The following is an 18085-nucleotide window of genomic DNA, read 5'->3' on the forward strand; positions in this document are numbered from 1 at the left end:
AGCTCAGGAGGGCTCGTTGTCATAGTTCTCAATGGAAGCACATGATGAATTTTTGGCTGAGTAACAAATACACTTATGAGATCAGCTCAGTAAAGTTTGTTTATATAGTTGTGCAGGGACTAACCTCAAGGAGAAGTTTTTAGTTATGTATAGGTTTTCAAAAGGTGTTTATGAAGTATCACAAATGGATGCTTTAGAAAATGTGAAAGTTGCTGGATTAGATGGACAGTAATTACTCGGATACAAAATTTGCTGAGAGACAGAAAGAAAAGAGTGGCGAAGAACAGTTTTTTTTGGATGGAGGAAAGTATATAATGGTATCCTTCAAGAATGAGTATTACAATCACTGCTCTTTCTAATATATTATAATATGGGTTGGATTCTCCGTTTGGAAGATTATGTTCTTGCACTGAAGTAGAGTCGACCTAGGAGCGATTCACTCTCTCCTGCCATGCTCATTTATGCAATGCAAAGAGGGAACGCCTGGGATTTCTTTCTGAGTCCAGCTCTTGCGTGGATGGCCTGATACTAAGGTCTGGCTGTCGGCCCCCCCTCCACCCCACTATGCAAACCTGTTCCCCGCTGAAACGTAGGGGCATCCTCACCACTGCCCAATCACCACCATGGGAACTGCTGGGCCATCCACCTTCACAGCATCACACATGAGGGTTACTCCCCCCACCCACCCCTACCAGACCCACATCAGAGACCCCCCAGCAGATCCTCATATCAGACCCCCATCAGAACCCCATATTAGAACACCATATCAGACCCTCATATCAGACAGCCCTCCATCAGACATGCCCCCATCAGACACCTCCCCATCAGTCCCTCGCATCAGACCCCCTCAGCAGGCCCCCATACCAGAACATCCCATCAGACCCCCATATCAGAGACCCCATAGCAGAGCCTCCTCCATATCAGAGATACCCATATCAGGGACCCCCATATGAGACTCCCACATCAGATCCCATATCAGAGAATCCCATATCAGAGACCCCATATCAGAGACCTCCACATCTCAGAGACCCCCCTCAATCAGTGATCCCCCATCAGTGATCCCCCAATCAGCCACCCCCACCTCAGAGATGCCCCATCTCAGAGACCCCCCATCTCAGAGACCCCCCATCTCAGAGACCCCCATCATATTAGAGACCCGCATCATCTCAGAGACCCCCATCATCTCAGAGACCCCACATCATCTCAAAGGCCCCCCCATCTCAGAGACCCCCATCATATCAGAGACCCGCATCATCTCAGAGGCCCCCATCAACTCAAGAGACCCCCATCTCAGAGAACCCCATCTCGGAGAACCCCAACTCAGAGAACCCCATCTCGGAGAACCCCATCTCAGAGAATCCCATCTCAGAGAACCCCATCTCAGAGACCTGTTGGGGTATCTGATAGGGTGGTCTGAATGGGGTGGCAGACGGGGAGGGTGGGTGGGGGGGTGAAGGAGTGTCTGATGTGATGTCTGTGGGGTGGGCAGGATTTGCATTGTGAGGGGCCCTGATGGGCTTTGGGGGCACCAATGTATCCTCTTGGCGGACTGCGAGGTCCACTATGTCAGGGCCATGCTGGAAAATGCTCGCATCAATTCACATCCGTGTGAATCACGCCAAGAAGGTCAGCGCATTATGGAAGCACGGAGAATCAGATGTTGATCTGGTTAATCAGGTGCAAATGCGTTTAAATGACCATTAGCATCCTCCCACTGGCGTGAAGCTCGCTGCTGGAGAGGGACCGGAGAATCGGAATGGACACCGATACCATTTTCTGCCTGCCGTATCAGGAACTCCGCTACCAACAGCGGCTGGCGGAGAATCCACCCCAATATATAGATACTGACCTGGATGTGGGTATATTGCATCACCAATTTCAAAAGAACTTCAAGCTTGGAAGATGCTAACTCCTTTAAACAAAAACATTAAAGAAGGTACTAAAATATACAATGAACAACTATAGAGTTAAATTCACTTCAGTTAAATTAAGAGAGAAAGATAAACAGATAGGTAGGGAGAGTGCAAGTAAATGTATGCAGAACTCAGCCCTGGAATGCAGATGTCAATCCCTTTATGGAGATGGAAAATAAGAGGTGGAATTCTCCGTTCCTGAAGCTAAGTGCTGGTGCCAACGGAGAATCCGCGGGTGATTCACGATGGGAAAATCAGCGCGAACCCCTCGCCGATTCTGGTTCTGGTGAGGAGCTAGCATGGAACACCTGCGGATTGTGCGGAAAACGGCCAGAGAATCGGCAGGTTGAGGGCCGCACACGTGCAGGGCTGACCAGCTGCACTGGTCGTGCTGGGAAACATGTCGCCGGCCGTGCTAGAACCCTGACTCGCCCACCCCAACCCCACAGCCAATCCCCTGGCCAACCCCCCCCCCCCAGCCCTAGTCGAAGCCCCTGGCCAGCGGCACGTATCCGAGATGAGTGTGGCGACGCGGGACACTGTCCTCAGCCGGCACACCAGGTTCGCGACATCGGGAACTCAGCCCATCGGGGGTGGAGCATCGCAGGTGGGCCGGCTGATGATGCGCCCACCACCTTGCGACTGCGCATGGCACGCATCCTAATCACACCAATTTGGAGGGAGCAGAGCATCGCAAACCGGCGTCAAACTGGCGCCTGCCCTGAATCCGGCGTCGGATCCATTCTCCACCCGATCGCCGATCCCGATTTCAGCGTCGGGCTATGCAGAATACCAGCCAAGGGATCTCAAAATAAATTACATGTTGCACGCCACTACCTTGTAGAAATTTTCAATCTGAGAAATACCCTCCACTCTCTGCCCTTCAATCATCCCTCTATCAAACTACCAATTTACCTCTCAGACCACTAACTTTCATCTTCACAATTATCTGACATGACATGACGTCAAACTCTTTTTAAAGTTCCAGTGAGCCACTATTATTTGATTCATTTTGCTAACTTAAAGAAGTCAATTAAATTTATTTATTTAGTAGGTGGTCTTACCTGTAAACTTTCCTCTTTTCCATGGTAGAATATTAAGTAAATAAGGAGCAGTTTGTCCAGCTTTTATGATAATACATGGTTCTCCACTCACTATGAGCAAGTCTGACACAACCTGGAAACATAAATGTTCGGTTTTATACCTTTTAACAAAACGTTTCAGATAAACATTAATTTGCCAAGTTGTGACATTTTTAAATACAGTACTTGAATAAAATTAATCAATTGTCAAGTTATGCTTTTAGCTTCTATGGACTATTTGAACTATGGAACAATTTGAATGTTTATATATGAGCAATGTAAACTGGAATTCATTAAATGAGTACATAGTGGACATTTGGAACCTCAGTTTATCTGAACACCGACAAACTGGAAAATTTATTTCAATGCACCAGAAACATGCCTCCAGCCATTTTGAGGCCCAGTCCACATTTAAATGGAACTGGAGTGTTGTTGGTCTCAATTATGCACTTTTGCCTTCTGATAAAAAGGGCTGAAAAATTAATTTTGCAGATCATCTTCAACTCTCTCACCATTAAAACTAGCTGGAATGCACGGCATTGACAGTTCTTTCCTAAAGTGGCAAGATGGATCCTATTTATTGTATGTTTAAACAAAAGGCCAAGGGTGGAATTCTCCCAAGACCCCCACCAGTTTGTTTAATAGCAAACAAAGGGGGAAGAATATGGTGATGGGGCTCAGAAATAAGTTCACACTGGTGAATCCTAATCAACTGTCGCTTGAAAGATTCCCACATGTCCGAAGATGATTTGCCCTCCAACAGTCACACCCAATCCAAATTCTTCAATTCCTGCCTAATGTTATCGTAATTTGCCTATCCTCAGTTTAACATATTATACTCATCCCTATCCAAAAGTATCCTAAAACTAATGGAATTGTGGTCACTACTCCCAAAATGTTCCCCGACTGAAACCTCAATCCCCTGTCCAGGCTCATTCCCCAATACCAGGTCCAGTCCTACCCCTTCCCTAGTTGGACAATCTACATATTGCATCAAGAAGCTCTCCTGGATGCACCTTACAAAGTCTGTTCTGTTCCCCCGAGGGTCCCGGAGGGTCAGCCAAAGGGCAGCCAGTCCTGCTTCAGACTATGTGGCGATGGCTGTGAGCACCAGGACTGTGACTAGGAGGACTGGCCTCCAGTGCCATAAAAAGGTAAAAAGACCTACACTGGGCAGCATGAGTGAATAGACACCAATGCCTCCACCGTGAACCCCCACCCCTCAAGACTTTTCCGCCCCCATGTGAGCATCCACCCCCAACTCTCCATGTGACCCCCAATCTTCCCTCCACCACCCCGTCCTTTCAACTCCCCCCCAACTCTTCTGTCATATGCCCCCCCCCCCCCCCCCCCACCAGTGAGAACCATGGTGGTCACAGATGATGCCCTCTCTGTGCCTCCTCAGAAAAAGCTTTCCCACAATCACCGGGAGGGCCCAGACTGGCAATGGTGTGCCGAATATAAGAATCCTCACCAATTTCTAGGAGTGGGCCCAGGAGGTGACTGGGGTGGCCGAGGACAGAGCGGTCACCAACATAGAGGCTGGCATATGCCGCAGAGATGAGGAATCGCCGGCCCCGGCCAAAGGACCTGTCAAACGTGAGTTGTTACGTAAATTGTCTTACTGACTGACCCATCCCTGCTACCAACCACCTGTCCATTCTTCCGCAGGTCCTACAGTCAATGACGCCAGCCCATCCCGGGTGACCCCTTCTCCAGCCTCCTAATGGAGGTGAAAGTGGGTGGGGTGGGAGATTGCGGACAGCACCATCGGGAGAGTGATGAATTATAAACCACAATAAACACCCTTGAGCACAAACAATATGATGTCTCTGTCACTTTCTTCCACAATGCGGGCTGGCCTGTGAACCCTTGGCCCATCTCTCCAGGCATACCCTGCCCCACCCTCAGCATACCACGTGCAGCAGGGTGTGTGCGCCAGGACTGTGACGAGGAGGACTGGCCTCCAGTGCCGTAAAAAGGTCAGAGCATACAGCAGACAAGCAGGGGTCAGACTATGGCATAGATTGAGGAGCACTGATGCTCAGATCTCTACGGGTTAGCATCATCCCCCTGACGATGCCGACTCAGTCCTCGCACCCTGAAGTGATGTGACACAGACACTGTAATGGTGGGAAATGGGAGTGGGGAATGACGGACCAGGCCATGTGCTAAGTGAATCGGTTGAGTACGAGAGCCTCTCTGTCCCCCGGGATTGCAGGACTCTTGCCGCTGCCGCCTATCCTGCAGCCTCCGGCTGCTTGTCCGGTTCCTCCAGCCTCCTTAGGGGCTGGTTTATCACTGGGCTAAATCGCTGGCTTTGAAAGCAGCCCAAGGCAGGCCAGCAGCACGGTTCAATTCCCGTACCAGCCTTCCCAAACAGGCGCTGGAATGTGGCGACCAGGGGCTTTTCACAGTAACTTCATTTGAAGCCTACTTGTGACAATAAGTGATTTTCATTTCATTTTTCATTTCATTTCCCCGGCCTCTAATCCTTGCTGGGCTGGTGCCACCTCATCATCCTCATCCTGCTCCTCAAAGGTGAAAATGTTCCCCATCACAACCTCCAGTTCGTCCCCCGCTGCTGTGCGGGGTTCTGGAGGGCACAGTAGACCACCACAAAGTGGGTGACCCTTCGGGCAGTGTATTAGTGTGTACCACCGGAGGGGTCGAGGCATCAGAACCGCATCTTGACCAGTCCGATCCACCACTCAACCACAGCCTGGGTGGCCACATGGGCCTCGTTGTACCGGTCTCTGCTTCAGTCTCCAACTCCATACTGGCGTCATTAGCCAGGTCCTCAGTGGATACCCCTCAACCCCCAAGAGCCGGCCATCCATCCTGGGGTGGTCCTTGAAGAGGCCGGGGATGACTGACTGCCCCAGAACGTAGCTGTCATGGACACTTCCCGCGAAGTGTGCACACATGTGCATGATCTTCATCTGGTGGTTGCACACGAGCTGTATGTTCAGGGAGTGGAACCCCTTTCTGTTAACGTAGGGCACTCCCAGATGGCTAGGTGAGCACAGGGCAACATGCGTGGCATCTATTACTCCCTGGACATGGAGCATCCCAGGAATGGCATTTTGTTGGGATTGGTCCATGTCAAAGATGATATCGCTTTCCACCTGGGCAAAGAGGGCATCCATGACCTGTTGGATGCACCTGTGGGCTGAGGCCTGTGAGATGTCACACAGTTCCCCGCTCGAGCCCTGGAATTATCCTGACGAGTAAACGTTCAGGGCTGCGGTGACCTTGGTGGCCACGGCAGTGGATGTACTCCTCCTCCATGTGGTGCCAAGTCTGTGAGGACATGGCACAGGTATCGCACCGTCTCCTTGTTGAGGCAGAGCCTCCTAAGGCACACGCTGTCCATCATCTGTTCAAACGACCAGCGATGCCTGCACACCCTGGGCCATTGCAGGACTCCCCTTCTGGGTCTCACCCTGGCCTGACGGGCGGCCGGGTCCTCAGAGTGTGGGGCGGGACCCGGCACATGGTCCGCTGCCTCGAACATCTGCAGATGTTGCAGCCGCCGTCGTCTCCGGCGTCTGGCCGCCCGGGCTATCAGCAGCACCACTCGGGCAATTTCTGTGTCCAAAATCCCTGCCATACCTTTCAATATCTGTAAGGCATTGGGAGAGGGTGTTAGATTGACAAACGACAGTCGTTCCCATCGGAGGATCCTCCAATTACCCATTAATCCCCCCTCCCCTCCTACACAGAGTGCCCTGACCATGCACACCCAGCCGCAGTGAGCTCCCCCTCACCGGACACCACACCCTATACCCCAGCCGAAAGAGAAAATGCTGGAAAATCTCAGCAAGTCTAGCAGCATCTGTAGGGAGAGAAAAGAGCTAACATTTTGAGTCCGATGACTCTTGTCAAAGCTAACAGACAGAGAAAGTGGTAAATATTTATATTGTGGAGTGAGAATGAAAGATGAGTCATAGCCACAGAAACCCAGGAAACCGGGTGCTAATGACCACAGACCCAAGGGGAAAGAGTGTTAATGGCAGTCCCCAGAGAGAACAAAGTTGTTGAATTCGATGTTCAGGCCCGAAGGCTGTAGTGTGCCTAACCAGAAGATGAGATGTTGTTCCTCCGGTTTGAGTTGCGCTTCACTGGAACATTGTAGCAGGCCAAGAACATGGGCATGGGAGCAGGGTCTTTTGTTAAAATGGCAAGCAACAGGAAGGTCAGGGTCCTGAATGCGCACAGACCGAAGATGCTCAGCAAAGCGATCACCCAGTCTGCGTTTGGTCTCTCCGATATAGAGGACCCCACATTGGGAACAGCGAATGCAGTAGTCCAAATTGGAAGAGGTGCAAGTGAAACGCTGCTTAACCTGGAATGAGTGTTTTGGGCTTGGGATGTTAAGCATGGAAGAGGTAAAGGGGCAGGTGTTACACCTTCTGCGATTGTATGGGATGGTGCCATGGGTGATGGGAGAAGTACTGGGTATGGTGGAGGAGTGGACTAGATTGTCTCGGACGGAACAGTCTCTGCGGAATGCTGACAGAGGGAGTGAAGGGAAGATGTGTTTGGCGGTGGCATCACGCTGGAGTTGGCGAAAATGGCGGAGGATTATGCTTTGCATACGGAGGCTGGTTGGATGAAATGTGAGAACGAGGGGGACTCTATCCTTGTTCTGGAAGGGAGTGGAGGGGGCGAGGGTGGTGGTGCGGGAGATGCACCGCACACTGTCTGATGAGGACCCTGTCCACAACTGTAGGTGGGAAATCACGGTTGAAGAAGAAGGAACAGGTTTTCGAAGCACCATTTTGGAAAATGGCATAATCGGAACAAATGCGACGGAGGCGAAGGAGTTGAGAGAAAGGGATGGAGTCCTTACAGGGTGTAGGGTGCGAAGAGCTGTGGGAGTCAGTGGGCTTGTAGTGGATATTAGTGGATAGTCTATTGCCGGACATGGAGACAGAAAGATCAAGAAAGGGAAGGTAAGTGTCTGAGATGGACCAGGTGAAATTGGGTGGAAACTGGAAGCGAAGTTGATGAATTTTTCCAGGTCCGGGCGAGAGCATGACGCGGCACCAAAGTAGTTATCCCTATATCCCAGACACCCGTCGTGGACATGTCCCTGGAGCTGTGTCCCAACCCCTGGGTGTTCGGATGTTGGTTGCTGTGTGTGTGTCATGTTGCCTCCTGCAGTATTCAGCCACAGTGCCCAGGCATCACGGTTTGATTGGTATTCTAGGCAATGACTCTGACATGCTACATGGCCTGCCCACGGGAATCCACTTCGGTTGGGTGAAGTGCTCACTTAACCACGATTGCCAGTTCCATATTAACAATAGCCTCAGGCGCACGGCCAGAGGCCTCATCGGTCGGTGGGGATTATGGGTGGTCAGTGGGGCAGATGTGCAGGGACAAGAGTTGCTCCTGGAATGGGTACATATGATCCAGGGGGGTTGGCATGGTGCTGCCATGACCAGTTGCCCCCCCAGCACTTCCCACCCCCCACCCTCCCATGGTAGTCCATCCCATTCGGAGGGTTCCCTACCCCCCAGATGAGGGTCCCCCACCCACCAGCCCAGCACTGAATGACGGGAGGCCATTGGATAAGGGGTGGCTCCTGTTAATTGTAGGAAATAGAGCTTAAGTGGTGAGAATTTTTTTTTGCCAAGCTACGGCGTAATCCTATTTTGCCTATAGGAGCGAGTCGGTTGCAAACTGGCGCCTGGCGTGATTCTCTTTTTCTGCCACTCCTGCTATTCAGTGGCATCATTTCGCTCGATGAGAGCACAATGAGGCTGGAGAATCGCGCCCATAGGGCTGGATTCTCCCACCCCGCCTGCCGCAAGAATGCCACGGGCGAGCCAATGGAGAACTCCATTAACCTCGGGCGGGATTCTCCGGTCGCTTGGCGGACGCAGCCGGAGAATCCCGCCCATAGTCTCCAAATTGGAGAATTCCACCCCAACTACTGAAACATGCAGCTGCTGTGGACGCCCAGCATTAGACACCCGTAAAAGTGGTAACTGACAGAACATTGGTGTTAATAGGCATTATGTCCACCAAATCCATTTTACTAATTTCAGTAAGCTTAAATCCATCTCATTTACTGTTGCACTGATGTTCAAGGCTAATACGTATGTTAAAGATCAAGGGAGTGATTTTCCACCCACACTTGCAGCGAGCACACAATCCTGCAAGAGCTGGAAAACGAGAATCTCGCCATGGCAAGATCTTGTTTTCTAATTCCCCCCCCCCCACACTCCCCCCCCTTGCCATTGGCGTAATGAGGTTCCCGCCTGGGAATGTCAGGAAACTAATTTCATTCCATAATCATCCAAATAGCGCGTTTCCCTGCCATATTGTCCCCACATTAGCACAACAGCGCCTATACTTCCTCAGGAAACTAAGGAAATTCAGCATGTCTATATTGATCTTACCAATTTTTACAGATGCATCATAGAAAGTACCTATCTGGCTGCATTACAGCTTGGTGTGGCAACTGCATGGCCCAAGACTGTAAGAAACTACAGAGAGTCGTGAACACAGCCCAGACTGTCACACAAAACTGCTTCCAACTCCAACACCGACTCCGTATGCTTCACCCGATATCTGTGTCTATGAATTAACATTGTGTATTTACATGTGTCCTATGTTTTTTTTTCATGTATAGAATGATCTGTCCGCATTGTACGCAGAACAATACTTTTCACTGTGCCTGTACAATAAAACAAATCCAAATCCAAACATCCAGTTCAGAACTATTTTTTTTTTTAAAAAGATGGGGACCAGATGAAAGGGATCCGCCGGGTGTATAATTGTAGTAAGTATAGCCCCCAGGGGAGAGGGACATAGCCCTGGGGCCAGTGCCACGGTACCAGGCAGCAGTGCCAGGGTGCCAAGGGGCAGAGTTGGGGTGGGGGATGCTTCAGTTGAAGTCTGTGCAGGGAGTTCCCGTGTTGGTGGAATGGTCCCCATGTCCTGAGGGTGTGCCATGTGGGGGTGGAGTTCCCTAGTGGGGTAGCTCCCGGGTTTTGCATCGGGGGTGGGTCTCCATCTCCATGGAAGTATTTTAAAATATTTTATTTTTGCACTTTAAAAATGGCGCCATGATCCCTGGTGAACCAATGTTTCTGGCTAGGTCAGGTCCATCCCTCAGCTTGACGCCTTGAGAGACGCCTCCAGAATGTTGTTTTCCCAAGTACCAGAAAATATGGAGACAGGGGTCTGTGACTCATTAAGGGCAGTAGCATCTGGCTGCTGGGTACCCAACTAATCAAGGAGAACAGGTAAGATTATGCATCCATTCTATCAAGGGAAGAATTTCACAGTATGGTTACAAGATCTTACTGGACTTGCATTTTTGCGACTGTAGTAACTGCAAAAATGGGAAGACTGCTCCCTGGCTCGCTCACTCTTATCTGGAAGTACTGCTGCATTATCCTGCTGCAATAAGGTGAGCTTTTCCAAAGATAGGAGGAAGAGGAAAACTTCTCAAACTAAGCAGCGGTGGATGGAAGTAGCCAATGAAGTCAGCAGTAGATGTGTGGTCACTCAACCTTGAGCCAGTGCACCAAGAGGACCCATGACCTCAGGAAAGTGGGAAAGGAGAGTGATATCACACTTTTGCTGCCAAGCCCCATAGCCTGACGGTCCCAGCATCCTCTAGCAAGCATGTCCCAGGTTAACATATCTTGCAGCACCACTGAACCCTCTCTCTGCTGGCACCTCCACACATTCCTATCTGGGAAACGTTTCTCCTCATAGGGGTTACTTGCCACTTAACTGTAACAGATAATAAAAACTAATTTTACCTAAAGTCATTAGTTTATGATCCCTACATTTTATTAGACAAGGTTCCTGAGGAACCTTAATTTGGATTGTGTTACATTGATTTGAAGTTGCACAGAAGTTCATAGTTATTTTGTTCATTCTTCAGGATGAAGATGATTGCAAATATGCAAAAACCAAAGAGTATGAATGGTAGAAAAATCAGAAGTGAAGAAGTCTATTAACATTTTATATTAAAACTTTATCAACATTGAAATCCTGTGAAATATTGATCCAGTTATAATCATGTAACACTTCTCTTAATTTGACCAAAGAGGTGGCATGATGGCACAGCGGTTAGCACTGCTGCCTCACAGCACCAGGAAGCCAGGTTCAATTCTCACCTTGGGTGACTGTGGGAAGTTTGCACATTTTCTCCATGGATTTCCTCCAGGTGCTCCGGTTTTCTCCCACAGTTCAAAGGTGTGCAGGTTAGGTGGGGTTATGGTGCTGTGGGAAATGGATGGGGCAGTGGGGCTAGATGAGATGCTCTTTCAGAGGGTCAGTGCAGACCTGATGGGCTGAATGGCCTCCTTCTACACTGTAGGATATCTATGATTCTATGGGTGTGAAATTATGGTTATGAGAGTGTTTGGGCAGTCATACACAAAATAATTCCCACTTAATTAATCTATTTAAGTGGATTCATTTACTAAGCAGTTTGTCCATTAAGTAAACTTAGTAAACAACATAGTATGGGGATATATGAGGCTGATTTTAACTCCTGGTGGAGAAGCACAAGGGAATGTAGGACATAGGTTTCAATTCATTTAAATTCAGTTGTTACATAATATAAAGATTCAGTCAGCTGCTCAGCCACTTACAGAGAAATAAACAGCTGCCCAGAGGGGAAAGACACAAATTAGGAGGCACAGAGAATATTCATTGGCATCGGGCAATATTGGCAGTAACATTAGCCCAGTTTGCAGGAAGGGTCTTGCAGCTGAGAGATGGAGTGGTTAGGATCTCGGCGGCTAGATTCTTGTGAGGCCCACCAGAGCATTTAGCTTAAAATTAGCTTAGCCTCAATGGCTTTAACCTGTCTCTTTAACCTTTAACCTTGTAACATCTTTAACCTGTCCCTATTCCGCTCCGAGGTTCCCACCTGCTTCAAGAAGACCACCATCATACCGGTGCCAAAGAAAAACTAGGCAATGTGCCTCAAAGACTACTGTCCGGTGGCCCTGACTTCAGTCGTAATGAAGTGCTTCGAGAGGTTGGTCATGAAGTGCATCACCTCCATACTATCAGAACGCCTTGATCCAATGCAATTCGCATACCCCTGCAACCGGTCCACAGCAGACGCCATCTCCCTGGCCCTACACTCATCCCTACAGCATCTCGACAACAAGGACTCCTATATCAGACTCCTATTTATTGACTACAGCTCTGCCTTCAACTCCATAATCCCAGCCAAGCTCATATCAAAGCTCCAAAACCTAGGACTTGGCTCCTCACTCTGCAACTGGATCCTTGACTTTCTAGCCCACAGACCACAATCAGTAAGAATAAACAACACCTCCTCCACAATAATACTCAATATCAGGGCCCCGCAAGGCTGTGTACTTAGCCCCCTACCATACTCCCTGTACACACACGACTGTGTGGCAAAATTTGGTTCCAACTCCAACTACAAGTTTGCTGACGATACGACCGTAGTGGGCCGGATCTCGAATATCGACACGTCAGAATACAGGAGGGAGATTGAGAACCTAGCGAAGTGGGGCGGCGACAATAATCTATCCCTCAGTGCCGGCAAAACTAAAGTGCTGGTCATTGACTTCAGAAATCAAAGTACTATACACACCTCTGTCAGCATCAATGAGGCTGAGGTGGAGATGGTTAGCAGTTTCAAATTCCTAGAGGTACACATCTCCAAAAATCTGTCCTGGTCCACCCACGTCGACGCTACCATCAAGAAAGCACAACAGCGCCTATACTTCCTCAGGAAACTAAGGAAATTCGGCATTTCCTCATTAACTCCTATCAACTTTTACAGATGCACTATAGAATGCATCCTATCTGGCTGTATTGCAGACTGGTATGGCAACTGCTTGGCCCAAGACCGCAAGAAACTTCAGAGAGTCGCGAATACATCCCAGTCCATCACACAAACCTGCCTCCCATCCATTGACTCCATCTCGCTGCCTGGGGAAAGCAGGCAGCATAATCAAGTACTCCTCCCACCGAGCCTACTCACTCTTCCAACTTCTCCCATCGAGCAGGAGATACAAAAGTCTGAAAACACGTACGAACAGACTCAAAAACAGCTTCTTCCCCACTGTTACCAGACTCCTAAACCACCATCTTATGGACTGACCTCATTAACACTATACCCTGTATGCTTCACCCAATGTCGATGTTATTAGTTTCATTGTGTACCTTGTGTTGCCCTGTTATGTATTTTATTTTATTTCCTTTTCTTTTCATGTACATAATGATCTGTTGAGCTGCTCGCAGAAAAATACTTTTCACTGTACCTTGGTACACGTGACAATAAATAAATCAAATCCAATCCAATCCAATGGATTCCCAACATGTTTACCTGGTAAGATAGCCAAAAGCACCACCTCACTCTGGAGACCACTGGGTCCATTGTAGATCTTGCATTTATTAATGCGGCCCTGCCAGAGACAATTGCAAGCCTTCTCCATCAATAAAACCAGTGATATCAATTTGGTAGATTAGCTAAAACAGAACAGGAAACAGGCCAACTTGGTTCCCCAATTCATTTATGGTGATTGGGGTAGAGTTAAAATGGCCCCATGGCTTCAATGTGTTAATGTAATTGGTGTAACCTAAATAGATATTTTATTATAGCATAATTTATATCAGCTCGTTTTGGCAAGGAATTCAAGCTAATATTGTAAAATCTGAACTCTCTTACCTTACATGTTAACTTGGTTTTCGTATAATTAGGAACCATTAGGACCTTCTTTGTAATCTGTCTTACTTGGCAGTCTATCATGACATGATCCACTGCCACAGGCTTTTTGCCAATCCCTTTGAGGTTGATGATACGTTCCGTACCATCTGTTTCATTCACCAGGACAAGTTTACCCTGTGAATGAGGAGGAGGTTCAAGAGAAATTCTAGTGTTAAAAATAGTAGGGGTCCGTATCACTGTCAGAAAGCTATTCTTTATCAATGCATTTCAGGCCCAGTTAGCAAATAGATATTCTGGAATGTGTTGGTTACTTCTTAGTTCAAATAAATTTTTGATTCAGGCAACTCAGCATGGTTTAATGATCATTACATAATGCAAACAATATGAAGTAAGTAAACATAATTTCTAATGAACAGGGCGTATGCCAAGAAGAACAAAATAGAAGGACTAATTATCAGTTAGCGATGACTTTTCTAACTAATGAGGAAGATCATTCTGGCCACATTTCCTCATCCAACCAGCAAGAACCAAGTTGGCTCATAAGCATGTCCAACTGTTTCTTAATTGATTCTGAAGGTTTTGTTGCCTCTAGCCAAAAGGATGTTTATTCCATATGTTCATCATTCTGTGTGAAAAATCATTTCCTGGATTCAGTCCTTAAAACTACCTTTAATATGTTGAAAATTTGACATATTGCCATGATTTAGTTTGAAGTAGAATTCTGCATTGATATTTCCTATGCCATTTAAGACCTTTATTTATTGCACAAAATTACCTATGGCCACCTTCTTTCAGTGTGAATACTCAAATGTCTTCAATTTTGCAAGGCAAAACAGTCCTCTAAAACGAGAGATTGGTCTTGTGGCTCTGATGAACTTCCTCAAGGATTTGAATGTCTCCCTGGTCCTTCAATGACCAGAACTACTCAGAGCACAATAATATTCTTGCCAAATTTCTTCCTTATCTGAAAGTCACTGACCTCATTTTGGACTTTATTTTTTTTTTGCAAACTGGTAACATACCATTCATTTATCAAGTGGACATTAATCATGCTTGAACCTCAAGGGAAAGCTTTGTTGGGCTTTCCAATCATAGGGAGAGGCTAACTTGCCTTGACTTGATATCCACACATGTAGGAATTTCTATGCAGCACCAACAATCCCTCTCTTTGCCTTACGGGCCTTCTGACGAGAATCAGCTAACTGAACAAAGGTAAATAACCGTAACACCATATTCATCTGAAATCTAAAGTTTTGTAAATCATATATATTGATACAAAGTGGATAGCGTTTTACATGCTCAATATGCATTACATTACTAAAAATATAACAGACTCAGGCATATACTGTAACTAAATAGTCAGAAATACTTTAAATTTAATTAATCAGATCCCCTGATGTTCCAGCAGGTTTCTCCAGTAAAGAGCTGAGCTATGCATTCCAGTATAAGGTCAGGTTCGATCTTCAATAGGACAGAATTCAACAATCACCCCCCATCCATTATCTAAACTGAATAACTGTTCTCCTTGCAATGGCTGCACAAAACTTTCAGTCGAATTTGCCTACAAAGCATCAGGAATTAGCAATCAAAAAGTATCTAATTGACTGTGAATCATTTTGGGATAGGAGGGTGTGAAAGGTGCTTTCAGAATCTAAGTCTTACCCCACTGTAATGACATAGTCATTGAAGCATTAACAATGCTTTTCTAAAATAAATTTAAGAATACCCAATTCATTTTTCAAATTAAGTGGCAATTTGGCGTGGCCAATCCACCTACCCTGCACATCTTTGGATTGTGGGAGTGAGACTCACAAAGACGGGCGAGAATGTGCAAACTCCACACGGACAGTGACCTGGGGCCAGGATCGAATCCGGATCCGCGGTGCTGTGAGGCAGCAGTGCTAACCACTGTGTCACCGTGCCGCCAGCAATGCCTTTTAACATTTACTTTAGCACCATTAGATCATTGATTCAGAGATTTTTTTGTGTGAAGAAATCCAGGGCGAAAGGGTATCATTTTTATTTTTTTCGTATTAATTCACAGTATGTGGGCATCATTGGCAAAGCCATGACTTATTGCCCATCCTTAATTGTCCTCGATAAGGTGGTGGTGACCTATCTCCTTTACAATTTGAGTAGCTTGCTAGTTATTTCAGAGTGCAGTTAAGGGGCAATCATGTTGCAGTGTGTCAATTAAAATTACTATTAAAACTATAATTAGAGCTCGGCCATGTAAGCATGAAATTATTCACCTGAAATTCTTCTCTGGCCTGCCTCACTGGAACAAAGATAGGTAAATGGATTTCAGGCACAGATCAGCGATAATCTAGTTAAATAGGCTTGAAGGGCTGAATGACCTCCCCCTGTTTTTACATTTTTATTTTCACCATCTGTGTAATGTTTGCATGGAGGCCTGCTGAGGGGTGCAGACTTCCTGCAATTCCTAATTTAAGCTGCAGAGTAGGCAAGAGGCAGACTTGCCATAAACTACAGGATTCTTCTTCAAATAGATAGATTGGACTCTGATGATGTGAGCAGTGCCAGAATTAAATATTTTTAAATCAGATCCCCAAGCTTTCTTGTCAAACCAACTGAAAAGAGGTTGTCATTTCTTGGTGCTCCTTCAGCCCCACAAGGAAAATTTTCCAATCTCCCTGCTGTTTGTTTCCCACCCAAACTGGGATCTTCCTGAACCCACGCGCAGCCACTCACTTATCGGAGTGCCCACCCACGGTGGTAGGCTTCCTTTTGCCTGATATTGCATCCCACACCCAGCCAGCTGCTGCCTCCCATCGAATTGGATGGGAGATTGATGAGACTCGGGCAGATGTGACCAGGGAGATAAAATCTCTCATGCCTCATCTTGCCAAGGGCAGGATGGTTTGCAACCTGCTTTGACCAATGCCCCTGCCTCCTGCCCCAAGTTACAAACAGGGTTAAAGATATATATGGAAATGCTCTAATTACAAACTGCTTAGTGGGAGTGGATTTTGTCCTGCCAGGCCGCCATTATAATTGAAATTGGGGCCGACCATGAAAATTGCAAGTCATATCCTCACTCTTCCCCACATTTAAGGTTCTGTTACCTGCCTGATTTACATACGTTATGAAACTCATCCCTATTTCGCTAATTGGGAGTAGCATCAGAGTTTTGCCATACTTTTCTCATTTTGTGCCAAACTGGTGTAATAATAAAAATCACAAAGAAACAGTCCTGAACTTTGCAAGGTCCAAGTTTCTGTTTTCACGCTCCTCCTTGAATCAACTTAATTCATGTGTATCAAGGGTTACTTCTTCCGCATTTGTCAACAGGAGTCCATATTTCAGTCATATAAATCTTGAATAATATTAATGAATATTCAAACTACTTCAGTCTACTTCTTATGGCCTGTAGTAACGCCCACAATGATTCCCCTCGATTATTAATTCAAACATAGAATGTGGAGGACTAGCAACGGCCTGCCATCTATAATTTTGTATTATGTAACATATCAAGGATTCAACAATACAGTATAGAAAAAAAAATCAAACATCCTACCATCGTCAAACATTCAAAGTTTGGTTTGAACATTAATGGGTACATTGATGTTTCACACGACCGTACATGCAGCATTGATGGGCCAAAAAAGTCCTCCCCTTCCAGAGTAGCTTTAATTTTCCAGTCTTCTTGGGTGTCATTATGCTGAAAAACAAGTTATGTACAACGTGTTTATTAGAAATGTTCTTACTTAGTTGCCATTTTCCGTACAACAATTCAGGAGGTGCAAAGGTCACACTGCACTGGATGTTATACTTATATACTTACATATAAATAAAATGCAAGCATTTTCGGAGCGTGCCCTTGCGCACATCCATCATTCACCTGAGGAAGGAGCAGTGCTCCGAAAGCTCGTGTTTGAAACAAACCTGTTGGACTTTAACCTGGTGTTGTAAGACTTCTTACTGTGCTCACCCCAATCCAACGCCGGTATCTCCACATCATTATATAATTTCATTCATTAGAGACCAACTATTGGGCTTTTATTGCAAACAAATCTCTGAAAATTAACTATTTTGAATTGATAGCAAGCAGTGTGCATATAAAAATAGTTACTTAATGAAAAAGACATGGTGACAGGCATAAAATGTAGGCCAGGATTTTCCAGCCTCGCTGTAGCGGGTTCCCCACGGTGGTTACGGCAAGCCATTCAAACATCAATTGACTTTGGTGGGACCAGGAGATACTGCCAGCAGGCGAGAGAAACCTCTTCTGCAGTTTGGTAGGTCAACCAATACTCAAATGCTGTTATGCATAAATGTCAAATATTGAAACAAGGTTCAAAACAAAACCATGCACTTCTGTAAAAATGTTGGAGATGATGGCTTGTGCACTTCTCCTTCCCTCTACCCATCTGGACTGG

At 46.7% G+C, this 18085-nt stretch overlaps 1 protein-coding gene across 4 annotated transcripts in view; it reads right to left on the bottom strand.

Moving 5' to 3' along the window:
* Positions 1-18085, bottom strand: part of LOC119969087 (cilia- and flagella-associated protein 47-like) — an 868530-nt gene that overhangs the window by 280558 nt on the left and 569887 nt on the right. For all 4 annotated transcript variants that reach the window (XM_038802287.1, XM_038802288.1, XM_038802285.1 and 1 more), the window contains exons 48-50: positions 17224-17367; positions 13686-13859; positions 2978-3089 (exon numbers count right to left, since the gene is read on the bottom strand). In XM_038802287.1, coding sequence (XP_038658215.1) covers positions 2978-3089; positions 13686-13859; positions 17224-17367 — 430 coding nt within the window. The remainder of the gene's footprint in view (positions 1-2977; positions 3090-13685; positions 13860-17223; positions 17368-18085) is intronic.

Source organism: Scyliorhinus canicula, chromosome 7 (assembly GCF_902713615.1).
Source record: "Scyliorhinus canicula chromosome 7, sScyCan1.1, whole genome shotgun sequence".
Lineage (NCBI taxonomy): Eukaryota > Metazoa > Chordata > Chondrichthyes > Carcharhiniformes > Scyliorhinidae > Scyliorhinus > Scyliorhinus canicula.